General features: G+C 55.6%; 1 protein-coding gene across 1 annotated transcript in view; it reads left to right on the top strand.

Moving 5' to 3' along the window:
* Positions 1-5,154: 5,154 nt before the first annotated feature.
* ADGRA2 (adhesion G protein-coupled receptor A2) overlaps positions 5,155-17,914 on the top strand; it is a 33,540-nt gene continuing 20,780 nt past the window's right edge. The window contains exons 1-2 of the mRNA XM_047091925.1: positions 5,155-5,417; positions 17,771-17,842. Of these exons, the coding sequence (XP_046947881.1) occupies positions 5,155-5,417; positions 17,771-17,842 (335 nt within the window). The remainder of the gene's footprint in view (positions 5,418-17,770; positions 17,843-17,914) is intronic.

Here is a 17,914-nt window from a genome sequence, read left to right on the forward strand (position 1 = left end):
GACCTCAATCTCCGGCACCCCTACCCCTTTCCCAGAGGCAGAGGCCGGTGGCACTGAAATTTCCAACCCTCCAACCACTAGTTCTCTCGGGAGACAGCCTTCTCTCAGGAGGCTACCTCAGATTCCCACCCTCAGTCAGCATTAGCAGAAATTCAGGTGTGATCCAAGAGGCTCCTTATGAATAAGGAAAGACACTCCTATCCCTGAGGAAATGCCAAGGGTATGAGGGGTTCTGGGTCAGAAGCCAGGACGAAGTATATTTTTGGATTATACCACACGGCATCATTTATACACAACTGACATCATCATTACAATGATGAGGGGGACACTATTGTTTATCCCCCATTTCGCAGATGGGAAAACTGAGGCCTAGGTAAATTAAGTGATTTGCCCAAAGTCGCATGAGCCATAAAACAGAGAGCCAGGATTGGAATCCAGCTGCACAGCCCATGCTCTTAGCCACTGTTCTCAAAATGCAGGAGCCAGTCCATCATCTGAGAGAAGGCGAGTAGATTTTACTTTAAAGGGTGAGTCCCATCTGAATAGAGACAGAGATCATGACCACTTCCTGCGGGAGTACCGAAATCATACACAGGTCCCTAACGTGCGGTAACATCTGATCACCAATGGGAAGCCCTTGCAGGCCCAAGTATCTATCTGGGTGGCTTCTCCCAAGTCTTATCCATTCCTTCTGGTTGGGGCACGAGCACTTCCGTCTCACAAATACTCGGTGTGAGTGTTCCATCAGGACAGGCAGCTCAGCCCAGTCCCCAGAGGAAGGTACAGGACAGGGAAGAGGGACAGAGAGCCCAGAGGACTGCCTGGCACAGCCCTCCTGGGAGGGAGGTGGGAGAATGGGGGTGTCACGGGCTCTGTGCCTTCATTTCGTCTGTCTAAGCTGGTGGAGCCCTGGAGAAACGTGACATATCGACCCAATTATGGGCCACTATCTCATGTAGTGTCGTCCTGGGTCTGTGTTGGGATCCTGCCGCTAAAGGCCACAAGGCACAGAGGGAGTTAGAAAACCTAAGAATTCAAAGGTGAACATCCAGGAGGGGGTCCCCACACAACAGAGGTGAGGACAGAGTAGCACATGGAGCTGGGAACCCTACCTCCTGCCGGCTCAGAGTCTACACGTGTTACGGTCTTTATTCACCTCTAACTCTCTTCTAGCTGAGCAGGGAGACCGCTTTGGACAGTTTCTGCCTTCCCTGACTCTGTTAGAATAGGAGTCCTGGGTCCACTACCAGCTATGGTGTGGGAGTGGACATCTTCAGAGGTTCAGCTCTGAAAGGGCCAGGGAATCAAAATGAGAAAACGTCTTGATGATAAATTTCATATTAAAAAAAAAAAAAGAAAGCAATTGAAAAAAAAATGAGAAAGCCTCACAGGAAGTAAAATGTGGGGGGAACTGTTGAGAGCCCTTCTCCTCTCCAGAAATTATACACCATGGTGGTTTAAAATTTTTTTTTTCCACGTTTTTATTTATTTTTGGGACAGAGAGAGACAGAGCATGAATGGGGGAGGGGCAGAGAGAGAGGGAGACACAGAATCGGAAACAGGCTCCAGGCTCTGAGCCATCAGCCCAGAGCCTGACGCGGGGCTCGAACTCCCGGACCGCGAGATCGTGACCTGGCTGAAGTCGGACGCTTAACTGACTGCGCCACCCAGGCGCCCCATCCATGGTGGTTTAAAATTTGGACTCTGGAGCCCAGAGTGCCTGGGTTCAAACCCTATTTCTATCACTTACTAGCTTGTATCCTTTGGACTATTAAGGTGCCTCTTCACACCTCAGTTCTCTGCTAAAACATCCTCACCGTGTTGGGAGGCCTAAAGGAGCTAATTCTTGTAAAATGTAGTCAACAAGCAGGGCACCTGGGTGGCTCAGTCAGTTAAGTGTCTGACTGCGGCTCAGGTCACGATCTCACAGCTTGTGAGTCCGAGCCCCACATTGGGCTTTGTGCTGACAGCTCAGAGACTGGAGCCTACTTTGGATTCTGTGTCCCCCCCCCCTCTGCCCTCCCCTGCTCACACTTTGTTTGTCCCTCTCTCTCAAAAAAAATAAACATTAAAAAAATTTTTTTAATGTAGTCAACAAGTGCCTGGCACATAATAAGCACTCAGGAGATGTTAGGTGTCCTTCTGTGCAGGTCCCCCTGTGGTGGCTCTGGTCTGCTCCAGTCTCTGATGGAGGGGACACTGACGGTCACCCCATCTTCCACTCACTGCTGCTCCAAATGGAGGGGCTGGTCTCCCATGAGGTGACCCATGTCAAGAGGCCCCAGCTACCCCTTGACAAGGAGGACTGGACCAGCATCGAAGCTGGGGGCACAGAGAGGTTGGCTAGCAGCTAGAACCTAGCAAAGGCAAACTTCTTTTGAGAGCGACAGAGCAGATGTGAGCCCCAGACCCTTAGGGAATAATTATGGTTTAGTAGAGTCAGGTGGGTTACACGTCTCCCCTAAATGGGACTAAAACTTTTGGTAAGCTCCCTCTCTCTCTTGCTTCGGTAGGATCAATTCAGCCTCCTCTCTATTATCATGGTACCTTATCCCTATCCCATTGAAGAGTTCATCACACCATCCGGGTGTATTGAATTGGCCAAACTCCCTAGCCAGACTTCTGGAGATTGGGACTAAGTGTGAGTTCTCCTTCTGTCCCAAACAAACTTTGAAACAAAAAGATTTTCATGTAGACCACTCATTCATCCCACCCTGCACCTCTGAGAACAGCTAAACCAGGAAGCATCCTGTGGGAAAAGCTTTGAGCGGTTCAGAGGAAAGAGCACCTGAAAAGCAGTCAGAGGGTAACTTCCCAGGCCTGACCGTTTACTGCTCGTGACTCAGTTTCCTCATCCACACTTGTAAAATGGGAAAGTGACTCCTGCCCCCATTCACCTCCTCTGGGCAGGTATGGAAGTCAAACGTGATGCCAAGCAGGACAGGACAGCATTTTATAAATGTCCCCGTGAGGCACCTCGGTCCCACCTGTGGGGAAGCTCTGCCTCATGAAATGTCACGTGGCCTCTGTACAGCCTCAGAGAGTTCATGTCACAGCGCAACTCCCGTCCAGACTTCTGACTGTCTTCGTTTAGCAAAAGGAATTGACAAAAGAAGCCGTGTGACCCAGGCCAGAGCCCTCTCCTCCTCCTCTCTGAGAAGTTTTCCTTGCCTGGGAGCAGGAGAGTTGAATGGCAGACCGTGCCTGTGGCCGTGGCTCTATCTCGACCCTTCCAAAGGAATGCGGTCTCAGCCTGCCTGCCGCCCCGCGGAGGGCTCCTGCTGGGGAGTCGGTGCCCCTTCTCTCTTACTCCATTTGCAATCACTATTTATTTATCTTTGGAAGTTGAAGGAACCAGAGCCTGCGGCCTGGAGAGACTGGTGGAGCCAGAGAGGGAAAGTGAAGAAGCCAGTGTCTGGGCCCAGTGTCTGCCACTGGGGGCCAGGAAGAGAAGGCGCTTCCCCGCAAAGAGAGGTGGGAGACTGGATGAAAGGCCACAGTGCTGGAAAAGGTGCTACACACACCAACAAGGCCAAGAGCACAGAAGGAAGGCGGCAGATGGCGACCTTCTTAGGTGACACAGTAAAAGATGAGGAACAGGACTCCTGCCCATGGATCCCCCAACCCAGGCAGCCTGCTTCTCAGCAGCAAAGGCTCTATTAAGTGGCAGGTACGGCCACTTTGTGGAGAAACTGAGGGAGCAGACACACTGGACCACACTTCCCTTTTCCCTCCGATCCCAGCCCCATTCCCAGCTTGCATTACAGCGCATCTAAGACCCCCGGTCAAACTTTCATTTCCATCCCCAGTTGTCAAGGTCAGACGCTACCCAAAGCCCCCAGCCCTCTGCCTATGGAAACTGAGTGCCCCTCTCTCACTCACTCATTCAAATGCCACAGCTGACATTCATAAACTAGGGGGCAGGCAGAGCCCCATTCTGACCCCAGAGACTAGAGATACTCCAGGATATTAGAGGCTGTGTTCAAAGTCAAATAGAGCTGTCTAGAAGGAGGCTCTCCTGACTCACAGTGAAGTGCTCTTTCCACACCCTGGTAGGTTCCCTGCTTTTTCTCTTCCCATTTTCCTCATTCCCACTGCCTCCCAAACACACACGCGTGCCCCCACCCCACACGCACACGCGCACACACATAAGAGGCCAGATCTAGCCTGTTGCCTTGGCCTTTGACCCCTCCTTGGCTGAGTGACAAGCACCCCCCGCTGCGTGAGGTCACCGGCGTCAGAGGAGGGTCTGAGACTCCTAGGTCTGTGGGAGGGAGAGCCGGCTTCCAGACTAGCCCATCAGGTCAGGAGCCAAGCGAAGCTGAGTCTCAGCGACCCCAGGACGGTGAACGAAGTTCAATCACAATCCCAAACAGGCAGCACCAGGTATCTCCGGCCAAACCCGCAGGGCAATGAAAGACCCAGAACACGGGGGCGCGGGCTGGATGAGCTTGAGCCAGGGAGGGTTTTGTGGAAAGTGATGGTGGTTGACTCTGAGGTCCGAGACGGGGTGTGGAGAGGAAGAGTCCCGGCCCGGAGAAGAGGGGCAGGAGGGAGAAAGTCTAGGTTCAGGGCGGGCTCGCGGGACAAACGGGGCCTCAGGCCGCCCGGCCCGCTCTCGCTCCCAGGAGGGCAGCGGCCTGGCTGCGTGTCGGGAGGCGCTAGGGCCTCGCGGACGGGCGAGCCGGCGAGGGGAGGGCGCCCTCCGCGGAGGGCGGGCGGGGGCCGGCGGCGGCGGGAGCGGCGCCGCGCAGGAGCTGCCTCCATCCATGGCACGGAGAGGCAGCGGCGGCGGCGGCAGCAGGAGCCCGGCGCGATCCGCTAGGTCCCGGCCCGGCAAGAAGGGAGCAGGCGTCGCGGAGCGGTCCGGCCTCAGCCGGCCCGGGAGCACGGCGCAGAGCCTCGGGCCGCGCCGCCGGGGGCCGCCTGCGCCGCGCTGACAGCCGCGCCCGCGTCCTCCCCGCCGGGGCGCTCGCCGGACATGCCCCCGGGGCGCGGCGGCGGGGACCCCGGGGCTTGCCTCCGCCCAGGGCCCCCCGCCCCGCCCTCGGACGCCCCGGGCCCCCGCTGAGCACGCCTCCCGCAAGCCCGGGTCCCTGTGGCCGGAGCGCAGACGGGCCCCAGCGCTGTGGGTCCCCGCGGGGCGATGGGCTGATGGGCGCCGCGGGACGCAGGATGCGGGGGGCGCCAGCGCGCCTGCTGCTGCCACTGCTGCCGTGGCTACTGCTCCTGGCGCCCGAGACCCGGGGCGCGCCCGGCTGCCCCGTGCCCATCCGCAGCTGCAAATGCTCGGGGGAGCGGCCCAAGGGGCTAAGCGGCGGCGCCCCCAACCCGGCGCGCAGGAGGGTGGTGTGCGGCGGCGGGGACCTCCCGGAGCCTCCGGAGCCCGGCCTTCTGCCTAACGGCACCGTTACCCTGTGAGTACCCTACTCGGCCGGCCCGAGCCCCGACGAGGGCGAGAAGGAAGACAGGACGGGAGGGGCGGGAAGAGGGGGACGGACGTTGCCGCCGCTTCAGAGACTTTAGGACAGGCCTGCGTCCAGGCGCCGTGAATGGAGGCTTGGAGCAGTACGGGAAGGATTAGGGCTCCGGGGTGTGGAAGGGGAGGAGGGGACTTCGGGGGCGGCTGTGCCCCAGAGAGAGGGACCGCGGGCGCCCACTCACCTGCACAGGTGAGGGGAATGCGCCCTGGCGGGATGCCCACGCCCCTCGACTTTCCAGTCTGGGCTGGTGTTGCAGACTTCGGGGACCTGAGGTGGGTGGGCTGGGGGAAGGCTCAGGAAAGATCGACCCGCGGCCCAAAGGGTGGCTGTGGTCGTCACCTCGGAGGACGCGTCCTTGGCCGGGCTGGAGGAATCTCCCGGGTTCACCCCGCGGGCCTGGCTCCTCCAGTGGGGGGCGCCCCACCCGCCCCACGGGCCTGCCAGCCCCGCTTCCAGACTGTCTCCGCGGGACAGGCGGGAGGGAGGGCTCGGAAAATCTGTCCTTGGGATTGCGGCGCTTCTGGCCTGGATGAGACCCCGGCGTCCCGGTAGCCCTCTGGCCCCTCTCCCTCCGCGCGCGTCGGTGAAGTGAGCTGTGCGCCGGGTCCTGCATCCCGCCCTCTCCTTTACCTCCCCTGGGTACAACACGACCTTTGGCTGTTAATCGATTGACTCCTTCGCTCCAAGACTGCGAAGAAAGAAACCTGGCTGAGGGGGAGGCGACTGCCTCCCAGCCTCCTTCCGTCATCCCGTTTCCTTTCTCAGCCAGGGCCCTCCCGAGCTCTCACTTTGCTGGCTACGAGCGCGGCTCGAACCACCACCCGCCCCCAAGCCTCCTTGATGGGGGCCTGAAGCCCCCACAACCGCAGGAGAATTAGCGACCCCGACCCGCCGCGGCGATTTCCTGCCGTGACCACGTGCTCCCAGCTCCACGCACGCCGTGGAGTGGAGGGTCCGGCCCTAGCCGCGGCCCATGCCTTTCCTGTCCCGGACCTAACCTGCATGCGCTTCCCCTTTCCTGGCTTCCTGACCCCAGTGGCAACCGTCCCCCGCCGCCCCTTGCCCAGAGTTGGGGCTGGCTCACAGTCTATCCTGATTGTGTCCAGAACAATACAGTAATGCCTCTGGTTGGGTGAGTTCAGAGGCTGCCGGCTTCCTGACAGGACACGACTGGTCAGCCTCTGACGTTCGCCGCCTGGCCTGCATTTTCCCCAGCTGTGTGTGTGTGTGTGTGTGTGTGTGTGTGTGTGTGTGTGTGCGCGCGCGCGCGCGCGCGCATGTGTGTGCATTGGGGGGAGTGGAGGCAATGTGTCCGCCGACTCCCACGTCTCAGCAGCAGCCCTGGGATGTGGCCGTGGCCTGGGAAGGCAGCTGTGGCTGCTCTTTCCTGGTCTCTTTGATTGTCCAGTGGTGTTGAAGGGTCCAGACAGGCCTGGGCATTCCCCGGCCCACTCAGTTCTGGAGGAGAAAAATGCTTGCTGTGTGGAATGGTTGGGCGGGAGTCTGTGTGAGTCCCCGCTGAGCAATGATAACTCAGTTCAAGAGAGGACTCTGTGTGTCTGTGCGTCTGTGCACTGGCTCTTGTGGCTGTGCTCACACACATATGGGGGACACCGTCCCTCTGCATGTCTGCTTGTTGGGATTAGGGAATCCTAACACACTGAAGGCAGAAAAGAGGGGGGGAAACATTAAAAGGTGGTTTTGCAGTACATCTTAGAATGATTTGGTAACTAATGCTTTCCAGCCATAGCTAATTCCCACCGACGCCACTGCAAGGAGTGAGTGAGTGGGCACAGCCAACTCTTGGTGAGAATATATTGTGACAGGGCAGCAGCAAACGTGACTGCTAGCTCACCTTCCCGTCGCAAACCATTCCCAGAGGAAGGGCCTCTTCTTTGTCCCAGGCCACTGACCTGGCTGGCTTAAGATACCTTCCATAGGAACAGCCCCTGAGCCTGGTTGGACATCCCCACAGTGATGGCAGGGCAGGCCCTAGAAGCCCCTGAGAGCCCACTGGCCCATCAGCCTAGAGTGCGACTGAATCCCAGCCATGGACATATTTCTTAGGCTCTCCCTCCAGGCCCCACATAATCCTGATCCTGGTTGCTGGGCAGGGATTCTCTTCTCAGGGCTCAGCCATACCCATCCCTTCCCAGCATGCCTCTTGAGGGAAGAAGAGAGACAGGGCTGGGAAGGGGCTTCAGCCTGGCAGCAAAGCATGAGGCTAAGAGCTTGGAAACCTTCTCCACACCCTCCCGAACTCCTCCTCCTTACTCTTTTTGTTTCCTTTCACCTTTTTGCCTGTCACCTGGTACAAACAATAGGACTTAGGCTGATGTTTGTTGCTTTTTTTGTTTTTGTTTTTGGTTTTTTTATTGCATCACGGCTTTACCTCCCTCCTCCCCTGTTTCCCTCCAGAATGGGCCACCAGGTTCCAGTCCCCCTCACACCCCACCCTGCTCAAGGGGACCCGGGACTCCCCCTTGGGAAGCCTGGTAGACACCAGTGCTGGGATTACTCAGGCAAAGAAAGCTCTAGATCAGGTGCCTGTGTGCAAGGAGCCTCCCGTCTCTGCTCAGAGAGAGCTTGCAGGCAGTTCTGAGGCAATTCCATGAACAGCCCTATTTACCTCACTGAAAACCCTTCCACCTCCACCCCTATTATCTTAACTTCTGCCTTCTGTTTTTGTAGACCGTGTGCCCCCTCTCCCCACCCTTTGCTCTTTTCCCTTCTAATGGATTTTCATGCACAGTTTTCCAGGAAAGCAGAACTCTTGGCTCCTTTCCTGATCCATCGGTCCCACCCCTCAGCTCAGTCCACAGGACAGCCGTGGGCACCGAGGCTCCTGTCCGGAGCAGGAGCCTTTATGGCTCTCCCCCAAGGGGGAAGGTCTTGTGGGGGGTGTGGTGGGTGACTTGTTTTGGGGAGAGCCTGGGAGAGATGTGAGGAGCCCTGTGAACCCCCCACCCATTCCTGGGCAGCAGCTGATGGGCCTGCCCTCTGCTTGGCAGCTCTGGGAGTGAGAGGGAGGGGGAAGGGATAATAAGGAATTCTAGGAAAGGACTGATAACAGATAACTCCAGAAGGAAATCTCCTGCGAGGACCTTGCAGGACATCTGAGCAGCCCCTCAGAGGATTCCAGCCACCACATAAATTCCTAGACCGTCTGCACTGAAAAGGCCCTTGCAGATCAGCAAATCCAGCCCTGCATCTCCCATCTTACAGGCTGAGCAAACTGAGGCCAGGATTAGCTGGTTGGGCTGCCTTCCATTCCTCTCAGGTGAGGGACTCAGTGCTCACCTGGCTGGATTTGGGACCCAGCGGACACAAAAGCTGCTTTCAAAAACCCAGTTCCTTCCCAACAGAACCTTGGCCCTTTTGACCTGGGAACATTCCAAGGCTGGGTGCGGAGGGGGCAGGCGCGGTACTGGTCACTCCGGACTCTCCCAGAACCCACACACCCCCTCCGCGCCGCCACCCGAGCCTCGCCTCCCGTTTCTGGGGCAGGGGGCGGCCCACCACGTCAAAAACCCGCATGGAAGAGAAGGGGCATTTGCCATTCAGACGCACCTAATGGTGGCTGGGTCCTTTTGCTGTGGGTTTGGTGGTCTTTAGGAGCAGCATGGGGGAGGGGGAGGCCCCTTCACAGCCCTTGCGCTTGCTCCAGTCTCAGGAAAGTGGTTCTCGAACACAGATCTCCCTCTGAAGCCCCAGCTCTGGACGGGGCCCTCCCCCCAGTGCCCCTCACCCCAGCCACCAAGATCCAGTTGGGGGAGTTTGGGGCAAAGTGTGCCAACGGCCCGTGCGCAGAGCCTGAGGGGAGTGGAAAGATGCTGGCTGGAGGGGCGGGCCCTCGCCAGCTTCCCCACCCCCTTCTCTTCCACCCTCTTTCCCCCATATGGTTCTCATAAGGTCTGGGCTCAGAGACAGCAGCCAGAGGAAGTGGCTGTGTACAGAGAGCTTTTGTGAGGGAGAGGAGGGGGAGGGGGAGAGAGCAGAGAGAAAGAAGGAAAGAAAAGAGGGAAGAGGCTGGGGGCCGAAGGTGGGAGGAGGCTAGGAGACTCCAACCCACTACCTTCCCCTCCTGAGGCAGGGTCTCAGCTGCACCAAGCCCTTGTGGGCTTCTGACCCCGCCTGTGTGAAATCAGGGGCCCAGAAGAAATCCAAGTTCCCCCCTGACTTTCCAACTACCTGCCCGGAGAAGCTGGAGGCAGCCAGCCCCTCCCTGGAGGTCTTGGGGACTCTTGCCCTTAGGGCTCTTGTGAAAGATGTAAGGGTCCCTGCTCACATCTCAGGGCAAGCACTGGGCGGAGACCAGAGCCCTCTGGGGTTTACTGGTTGAGTCCTCATTGCGCCGATGAGACTGGAGAGGCCACCGCACTGAGCTCCAAAGACAACCCCTATAATTCAGCATCCCAGTGGTTCCAGGACCCAGAACGGGTAATTTGGCCTGAACTACTCAGAACATGTGCATGAACCCAGCTACTCCTGATCCCCAAGGAGGTCCCTTCCTGCTGACTACCATGGATCATCCTTCTGTGCTGGGGGATGGGGTGGTGGGCAATCCCCAGTCCTGGGGGTGAGTCTGAGAATTTCCCCCAAGGGCACAGGCAAACCAGTGTAATTTGAACCTGACCATAAATTGACCCTTAAATTGGGGGTCATGTTTTTAAAGGGAGAGAGTTTCCAAGTTTATGCCACATGAGAATCATTGGGATAAGAACCCTTTCCTGAGGGAGAAAAAGTTCCAGCCACCTCTGAGCTGATCCTTCCATTCAGTGGGCTCTCCTCACCGAAGCCCAGAGAGGGGAGGTGAGTTCCCCGAAGCCACACAGCCTGAACCAGTACGCCTTACTCCCTCTAAGGTATAGACAGCACCCCCCCCCCCACTCCTCCCTGGGACCAGACAGAGAGCAGGGGAGAAGAGGGGAGGGAAATGGCCCTGGGCTGAGGAACTAGAAGGCAAGTCCGGTAACTGCTAGGAAGGGGCTGCTTGGAGGGGCTGTTTATTTTCATTCCCCCAGCCCAGCCGCTCTGTTCTATTTAGAGCTCAGACACTGACAGGACAAAGCTGCCTCCTCCCCTTCCTCCCTCCTCTGGCGGGCCCCCATCCTTCCCAAACTCCAGAACATTCCTTTGCTTTTAGGACTGGTGATGGGGGTGGGGGGAGCAGAGAAACTGTGGAGTGTAGCAAAGTCAGGCAACCTCCCAGGACCCAGCTTCTCCAGCCCTTCGAGTGGGGAGAGGCGGGATGGGGGAGCAAAGGGGTGTGCAAGATGGATGGGGCCAGGTGAGGGGCAGGGGAACCAATCTGTCACAGAGGAGCAGGGAATGGGGTGGAGAGAAGCCTGAGGAGGGAGTTACAGCCTGACCATGAGGGGCCAGACATCTCCCAGCTGGAAAGAGAAGGAAGGTCCGAGAGCTGCACCCCCACCCACCCACCCAGGGCTCTTTGCCTGCTGGGAACCGTGTGGTGAGGCAGAAACTTCAGACTTCAGGCTCTAGGAGACACAGTATTCAGGATGGGAAAAACCATCAAATACAATGAGTGGGAGTCTTCTGTCCAAACCCTTCTTTTACTGAGAAGAAACCCCCAGAGAGGGGCTGACCTGCCCAAGATGACACAGCTCGGAGCCAGACCCAGGGTTCCTGCTCTCAGCCTCTTCCCATAGTGACAAATCAGAGACCGCATACCCCCCCCCCCCGGGGACAGGGCAGAGGAGATATACTAATCCACTTCCTCCATACGGACACATGAGCCAGGGTTAAGGGGTAGATAATAGCCTAGCAAATACCTGTGTGCTTAGGGGACCTCTGTACAGAATCACTGCACAGAGGATTTGAAATCAGATGGACCCAGGGAAAGTGGTGTCTAAAGCATGCTTCCTGGTGTTTCTCTCCCTCGCTTGCACCACGCACAGCTTCAGGACGATGCCACCCCTGTGGGGGTGGGTGATGTCTCAGGAGGGCTATACTGTGGAGCCAGCTTAGCTCGGAGAGGGATGGGAGCTGTCTCCAAGCTGTCAGCTCTGCCCAGACGGAGCGGTAGGGGGCGGGGCGGGGCGGGGGTGGGGGAGGGGAGTGGAGGAAGGAGGAAACCGGGGTTCAGCGTGAACTCTGTCCATCCACCACCCCCACATTCCCTGGAGCTCTGCCTCTCCGGATACCCATCCATTCATTCAGCCAGCGCCTGCTGTTGACCAGCCCGGCGCCAGTGCCAGGAGGCGAGAGACCCGGTCTCTGACCTCAGGGGCCTTACAGTCTCATCATGGAGACTGGATACCGGCTCACAAAAGCAGGACAGGATCGGGGCCTCAGGGCTCCCAAGGAAAACTTCAGGGGTAGAAAGATTAAAGGACAAATGTGTACTTGGGTAAAAATGACTGATTACAAATTGATCCTTTCAGGTTTATTTGTCTTTGAAAAGCATTTGAAAAGAAATCCACTTTCTTCCCCCAAAACCATGCCCCCTCCCACCCCTACCCCAGGCTGAGATTTTAGGCCGGTTGGAGAAGTACTTAAGGTGGACTGGGAGTAACTTCCCAGCTTCTTCAAATCCAGGGACACACACACACAAACATTGCATCCTGTCTGACACATGGCCCTCCACCTTTCATGAATGGAGGATTGTAGACGCCGTGTCTCATTGATGTTTGTAGTGCTATTGTGTTACACGGGGCTGAGCCCACAATGGGCGTTAGTGTAGATTTGAAGAATAAATGAATGAATGCCTAGGTGTGAATGATTATAGCAGACTCGATTCCATGGGCTCAAGCTAGGGTGTTGGGGCCCCCAGGCCCCCATCAAGGCACACGGACCACCCAACCACAAGCACCTGTAGCACCTCTTCTCCAGTCAGTCCTCCCCATCTCAGCCCCAATTTCTTGGTCGTGCCTGCTCCCCACCAGGATAGGGTGCCCTTGTACAGAGGGTAGGTTGGAGAAAAGGAGACTAGAAGGCCCCACACATAGGAGCCATTCCAAGACTATCTTCTTTCCCAGCCTTGACCTCAGGCCCTTGCCTGGACAGTTCAGCTTAAAGGCTGAGATCAGAGACCATATCCAGACACAACCCCCTACAGCCTGAGGAAGCAAGTTCCTACCTAGGTCTCCTTCCAATCAGGCTTCCAGCCAAGGGAGGGGATGGCAGGGAATTTCAGGAGCACTGTATGTCTCCTCCAACATGTAAGTCCCCTGCAATCAGGCTGCATGGACATGAAGGGCAGCCCTGAAGAGAAGGGAAAGGAGGGGAAGCCACAGGAAGGCAGCCTTTCGTCTGAGGGTATGTGTCAAGGCAGGGCCTGTGGACCAGAGGCAATGTCACTTTTAGAGACCCTATTGTCATATCAGGCGTACTGAAATGCACCCACGGCCTGCGAGGAACATAACAATCACTGCTAATCGACATAGTAGGACATTTGGTTGTTATTTAGTTAAGGGTTTGTTAATGTCAATTTTGCTTTTTATAGCATTTATATTTCAGAGGCAGTGATTATTCTTTCGTTTTCAGACATCTTTGTGGGCCCTGGAAGTGCTCAGAGGCCTTGGGCACTGTGCCCGCAGAAGGAGCTGGGAGTCTGGTTCCACTTGACCGTTCAGAGTGGCTGTGGGCCTGAGATCCCTCACTGATGGCGTCCCTAAGACACTGCCAAGGTGCCAGCAACAGATGTTGGAGACAGGTCCTCCTGAGCCCCGAGGGCCTTGAGGATGGTCTGAATTCCAGGCTCAGACTCCCTGGAGAGCACAGATTCCCCAAGTGTCCAGACGTGTGGCCCTCACACGGTGGAGGAGGGGGGTATGACGTGTATGACTCTTCCTGCATCTGAGAGAACAATTTGGTTCAGGCATGTGTTGGCCCCATGTCCCACGGAGTGGTGCCCACATGACCCCTCCGGGGTCATCTCTGATGTTGGGCTGGGATCTGGTGAGTTCCTGTGGCTGCCCAAAGGCCACAGGGCCTCTCTGTAGACGCCAGCCACTCGCTCCCTTGGCCTCCAGCCTCGTTAGCGGTAACTCTGCTTGCTCCTCTTCCCTAAAATAGGACCCTGGCTGGGAGAGAGTTCTGGAATAGACTCAGTGTGCCCCCTCTCCTTGGCCAGATTTCAGACCCTAGGGTAAGAGAACAGGGGACTCCAGGGACTGGCCCCCCTTCCTGGGACTATGTGACGATGTCGGAGTGGTAGACGGGGAGGGAGGGAAGAAAAGCTGGAGAGGCCGGGTTGGGTGAGCCAGAGGTCCGTGCAGCAGGGCTAGCGTGGTTGGGAAGGAGATCCACCCGGCAGGCTCCCTGTGCTGTTGCAGGGCGAGGGGTTGGGGCAGGCTGAGGAAGTATCTGTCCGGTAGGGGTGGCAGGGCGGTTAAGATGGGCCCAAGCTGGCACTGTGTCTGTGAGGCTGCATGGAACCATGGGCCAAGGCTCCCGATCCTTCCCTGCCTGATTGCTGGGGCCGCCTGGCCTGTTTCTGTCCCCTTGAGACAGCCTAGCGTGGTGGGAACATTCTTCTTCCCATTGGAAGAGGCTGTGCGTGTCTTCTTCGACCCCTACTAACTGCCAGCTTCCTACTTGCCCAAGACAACACTAGACCCAAGCACTTTCTGTCCCAAATCACTGCCCTCTCCACCCCACCAGACTCACAAAGGGCACCTCCTGAGAACTGAACCAACAAGCACAGCCGAAGCCATTCTCTGGATAATCTGAATCCAAAGCAAAAATTCCTCAGCCCCATCTAGGTTGCAAAGACCAAAAGATCCAATTCTGGGTATTTGGGGACTTGGATCATACACATATCTGCCTGAAGTTTGTCCAAGAACTAGAAATATGGCAAGAAGGAGACCCATGGGAGGAGAAGGGTGAACCACTGTTTGCCTGGTGTCCCTGCTTTCATGAATGGCTTATAGAGAGTGGGTATGGGGGAGATCAGGGACGTGTTCTCTGCTACAAGAAAAGTATCTCATTTCAAGACAGCGTTTGCACCGGGCTAGTCAAACCGGAAGCGTGGGCTGCAGCTGACCCCCCCGCCCCCGCACCTCCCCAGCACAACAGGGGCTGCCTCAGAGAGAGGGGGCCCTGCCAGAGAGGGATAGGACACCAAGAGATGAGTTGGTCCTTTTCTGGGCCATAGGCTCATCCTCACCTGACTCTGGGCTGGTCCCCAATCCTTTGCTCTGCCCCCCCACGCCCCCCCCACACAATTTCCTCAGTATCTCTCAAGCAACCCAGACTTCCTCCTGGGGAGGTGCTGGCCACAAGGAAACTGGATAAGGGTTAAGCCACTAGCCACATGTGGTTCCTGAGCACCTGTAAGGTGGCTGGTCTGAATTGAGATATGCTGGGACAGTAGAATACTCGCAGATTCCAAAGTCTGAGTACCGAAAACAGAAAAAAGGAAGACGTCTCATTACTAATTTTGTATATCGATCGCATGTTGAAATGCTAACATTTTAATACTTTGAGTTAAATAAAATATATTATTAGAATTAATTTTTAAACTTAAAAAAAATGTGGCTACTAGAACATTTGAAATTATGTATGCAGCTCACACTATACTTCTATTGACCAGCTCTGGGTTAAAGAATTTGGGGTATGCAAAAGGTGTTCAAAGGTTAAAGGCTGAAGAGTCTGAAGAATGTGGGGTGCACCCCAACGCCACCTTTAGACCTGTCTAGACAGGATTCTCAAATTAGGATCCCAGGTTTTAATCTCAGGGGATTGGGAGTTGGAGGACTTTTTTTTTTTTAATTTTCTGTTCAATGATATTTAAACAAAATTCTTTTGCAGATAATTTTGAGATAATTATTAGAGACTGTTAAAAACTGAGAACAAACTGAGGGTTGATGGGGGGTGGGAGGGAGGGGAGGGTGGGTGATGGGTATTGAGGAGGGCACCTTTTGGGATGAGCACTGGGTGTTGTATGGAAACCAATATGTCAATAAATTTCATATATATAAAAAAAAAAAAGAAGGTATTTTCATGGTGTAAGATTTTCATTTCCAAAGTCAATATTTCTCAAACTAGAATCCTCAGACATATTCTCAGGAAAGAAGATATTTTTTCCTCCCTTTAACAGGTCTCTGCTCAAGTTTGGGAAATAATGTTCTCGGGCTTCCCCCTTCATGAACAGGCTTGTGATAATTCAGCAGCCCTGTTTCTCTCTCCTACCATACCCTCTCCCTCCTCCTCCCCCTCCCCTGTACCCTCAGCCTTATCAGCATCCCATTCCCCACAAACCCAAGGAGGGGGCAGTCCCTGGGGGACACCCTTGGGGTTGGGGGGGGGGAGGTTGAAACCTATGCCCTTTCTCCACTATTCTTCCTGACACTTCTAAAAACATCGAGGGGTCCTCTCTCACCTTCTCTGACATTTAATGCAACCTCTAAACCTCAAACTCTGAGCATACGAAGGGAATGAACAAGAGATGAGGCGAGGTGGGCTTTGATTTAAAAGTCACGCCATCAAGAGCCCATCACCACAGAGGGAGCCCCTGCAGCCCTACCAGGGCCTAAATGAGACCATTAGAGGCCCTAAGAACTGACAAGATTATTTATGATTTATAACCACCATGTGTAATGCGATTTAAAATCATCCTAATCAATCAGGGGCACCTGGGTGGCTCAGTTGGTTAAGTGTCTGACTCTTGTTTCAGCTCTGGTCATGATCTCTTGGTTTCTGCGTTCAAGCCCCACATCAGGCTCTATGCTGACAGTGCGGAGCCTGCTTGGGATTCTCTCTCTCCCTCTCTCTCTGCCCCTCCCCTGCTCACTCTCTCTCTCTCAAAATAAATAAGTAAACTTCTTAAAGTTTTAAAATCATCCTAATCCATAAAATGAGAATAAAGGGGTCAATGTGAGTTCTAATTATTCATATAATGACAACTGTGATGTACTTTTTGAAATGTCAAGGGTGTGTGTGTGTGTGTGTGTGTGTGTGTGAGCCCTTTGGAAACCCAGCATCCCCTCCCCCGCAACGCTTTCACACAGTCACTATTCAGGCCCTGCTAGGAAGTGTCACTGTTGAAAGGACCCTTAGTGGGGGACCAGAAGGGTGGGAGGGGTCTATCTGGAGAGCAGGGAAGGGAGGGAGCCCCCTTCCACTCTAGCCTCCATCCTGGCCATTGTCTGTCCTCCATGAGCCTCTTGAAGGTGGAGTATTGGAATGTCAGCTGTCTGGGGCCATCTCACACCTGTCTTGATATATTCACCTACCCACTTCCAGTAAGCTTGTGGGCAGAACTCTTGACAGCTGCTAGCATGCCTTGTCCCCACCCCCGTCCCCCAAGATCTCTTTTACTGTCCATCCCAGAGGCTGCCCACTCGAGAGAAGATTCCAGACCTACAACTCTGGCCTTTCCATGTCCACCAATAGGAGCAAAGAAGTGAAACCCTTTGTTTCAGCCCAGAGCAGGCAAGAGTTTGGGCTGAGAGGCTCATTAAAGCGTTTTAATAAGCAATTAACTCAAAGGATGAGCCCTTTGGCTGGTCTGGAACTTCCTCCTCCCAGGGAGGGAGTCTGGCAGAGAAAGGCTAAGTGGGTGGGCAGAGTGGGTTTAGTCAGTAGCTTGGGGCCCCTCTCCTCCCCCTCTAAATACAAATAAATAAACAGAACTCAGAGTGGGCAGAGGCAAAGGCCAAGGCCCCGGCTTCCACCAGGCACAGGGTTCTATCGGTTTTCTGTCGAGGCCGAAGCCAGGCTTAGGGAGGCAAGGGTATGCAGTCCCTCTGAGCTGGGGGCCTTCGAGGGCTGGGAACGGTCCCCTCCTGTGAAGTCCTCGGCTCACAGAGTGTTGCCCAAGGATGGGCAGCTCCTCCCACCTGCCTCCATACCTACTGGACCTCCTGTTCCACCTGCCAGAGCCCTGACCCAATTCAGACCATTCCCCCTACCACTCTCCTCAGGGTATGGGGCTGAAGACCTGAGAAAGAGCCCTGGAGGGCAGGAGGAGGGCGCTGTGGCTCGGGCAGTGGTTCTAAGGTGGAAAGGGGCCATTGCAACTTGACACCTGTTCAGCCCACTTACATAGAGTCCTGAGTCAGATGCGGGCCATGGCAGGGAACCCAGGGCAGGCGAAATATCTAATTTGGGGCTCAGTGGCCTAACCAATCTGCTTGAACCATTCCCTGGCTCTTTCCTGGAGAGGGTGGGGCTCCTGTCTTGCACCATTTACAAGAAAGGGGGCACCATTTACACAGAAAGCAACATGGTTGTAGTGGTGAAACCTCATCCCCGCTCCAGCCACACTTTCTGGCTTGTAACAGCACGTTCTCCTGTCTGTGTTCTCTCTGTTCCTTCAGGCTCTTGAGCAACAACAAGATTACTGGGCTGCGGAATGGATCCTTCCTGGGACTGTCCCTGCTGGAGAAGCTGTAAGTGTTGGGGCAAAGTGGGGCAGAGGTGGGGGATAACGGTCATGGGCAGAAAGTCAGTCCAGGCAGGAG

Source organism: Lynx rufus, unplaced genomic scaffold, assembly GCF_022079265.1.
Source record: "Lynx rufus isolate CCGP_SWC_20201006 ecotype Redwood Valley unplaced genomic scaffold, mLynRuf1.p SCAF_3, whole genome shotgun sequence".
NCBI classification, from domain to species: domain Eukaryota; kingdom Metazoa; phylum Chordata; class Mammalia; order Carnivora; family Felidae; genus Lynx; species Lynx rufus.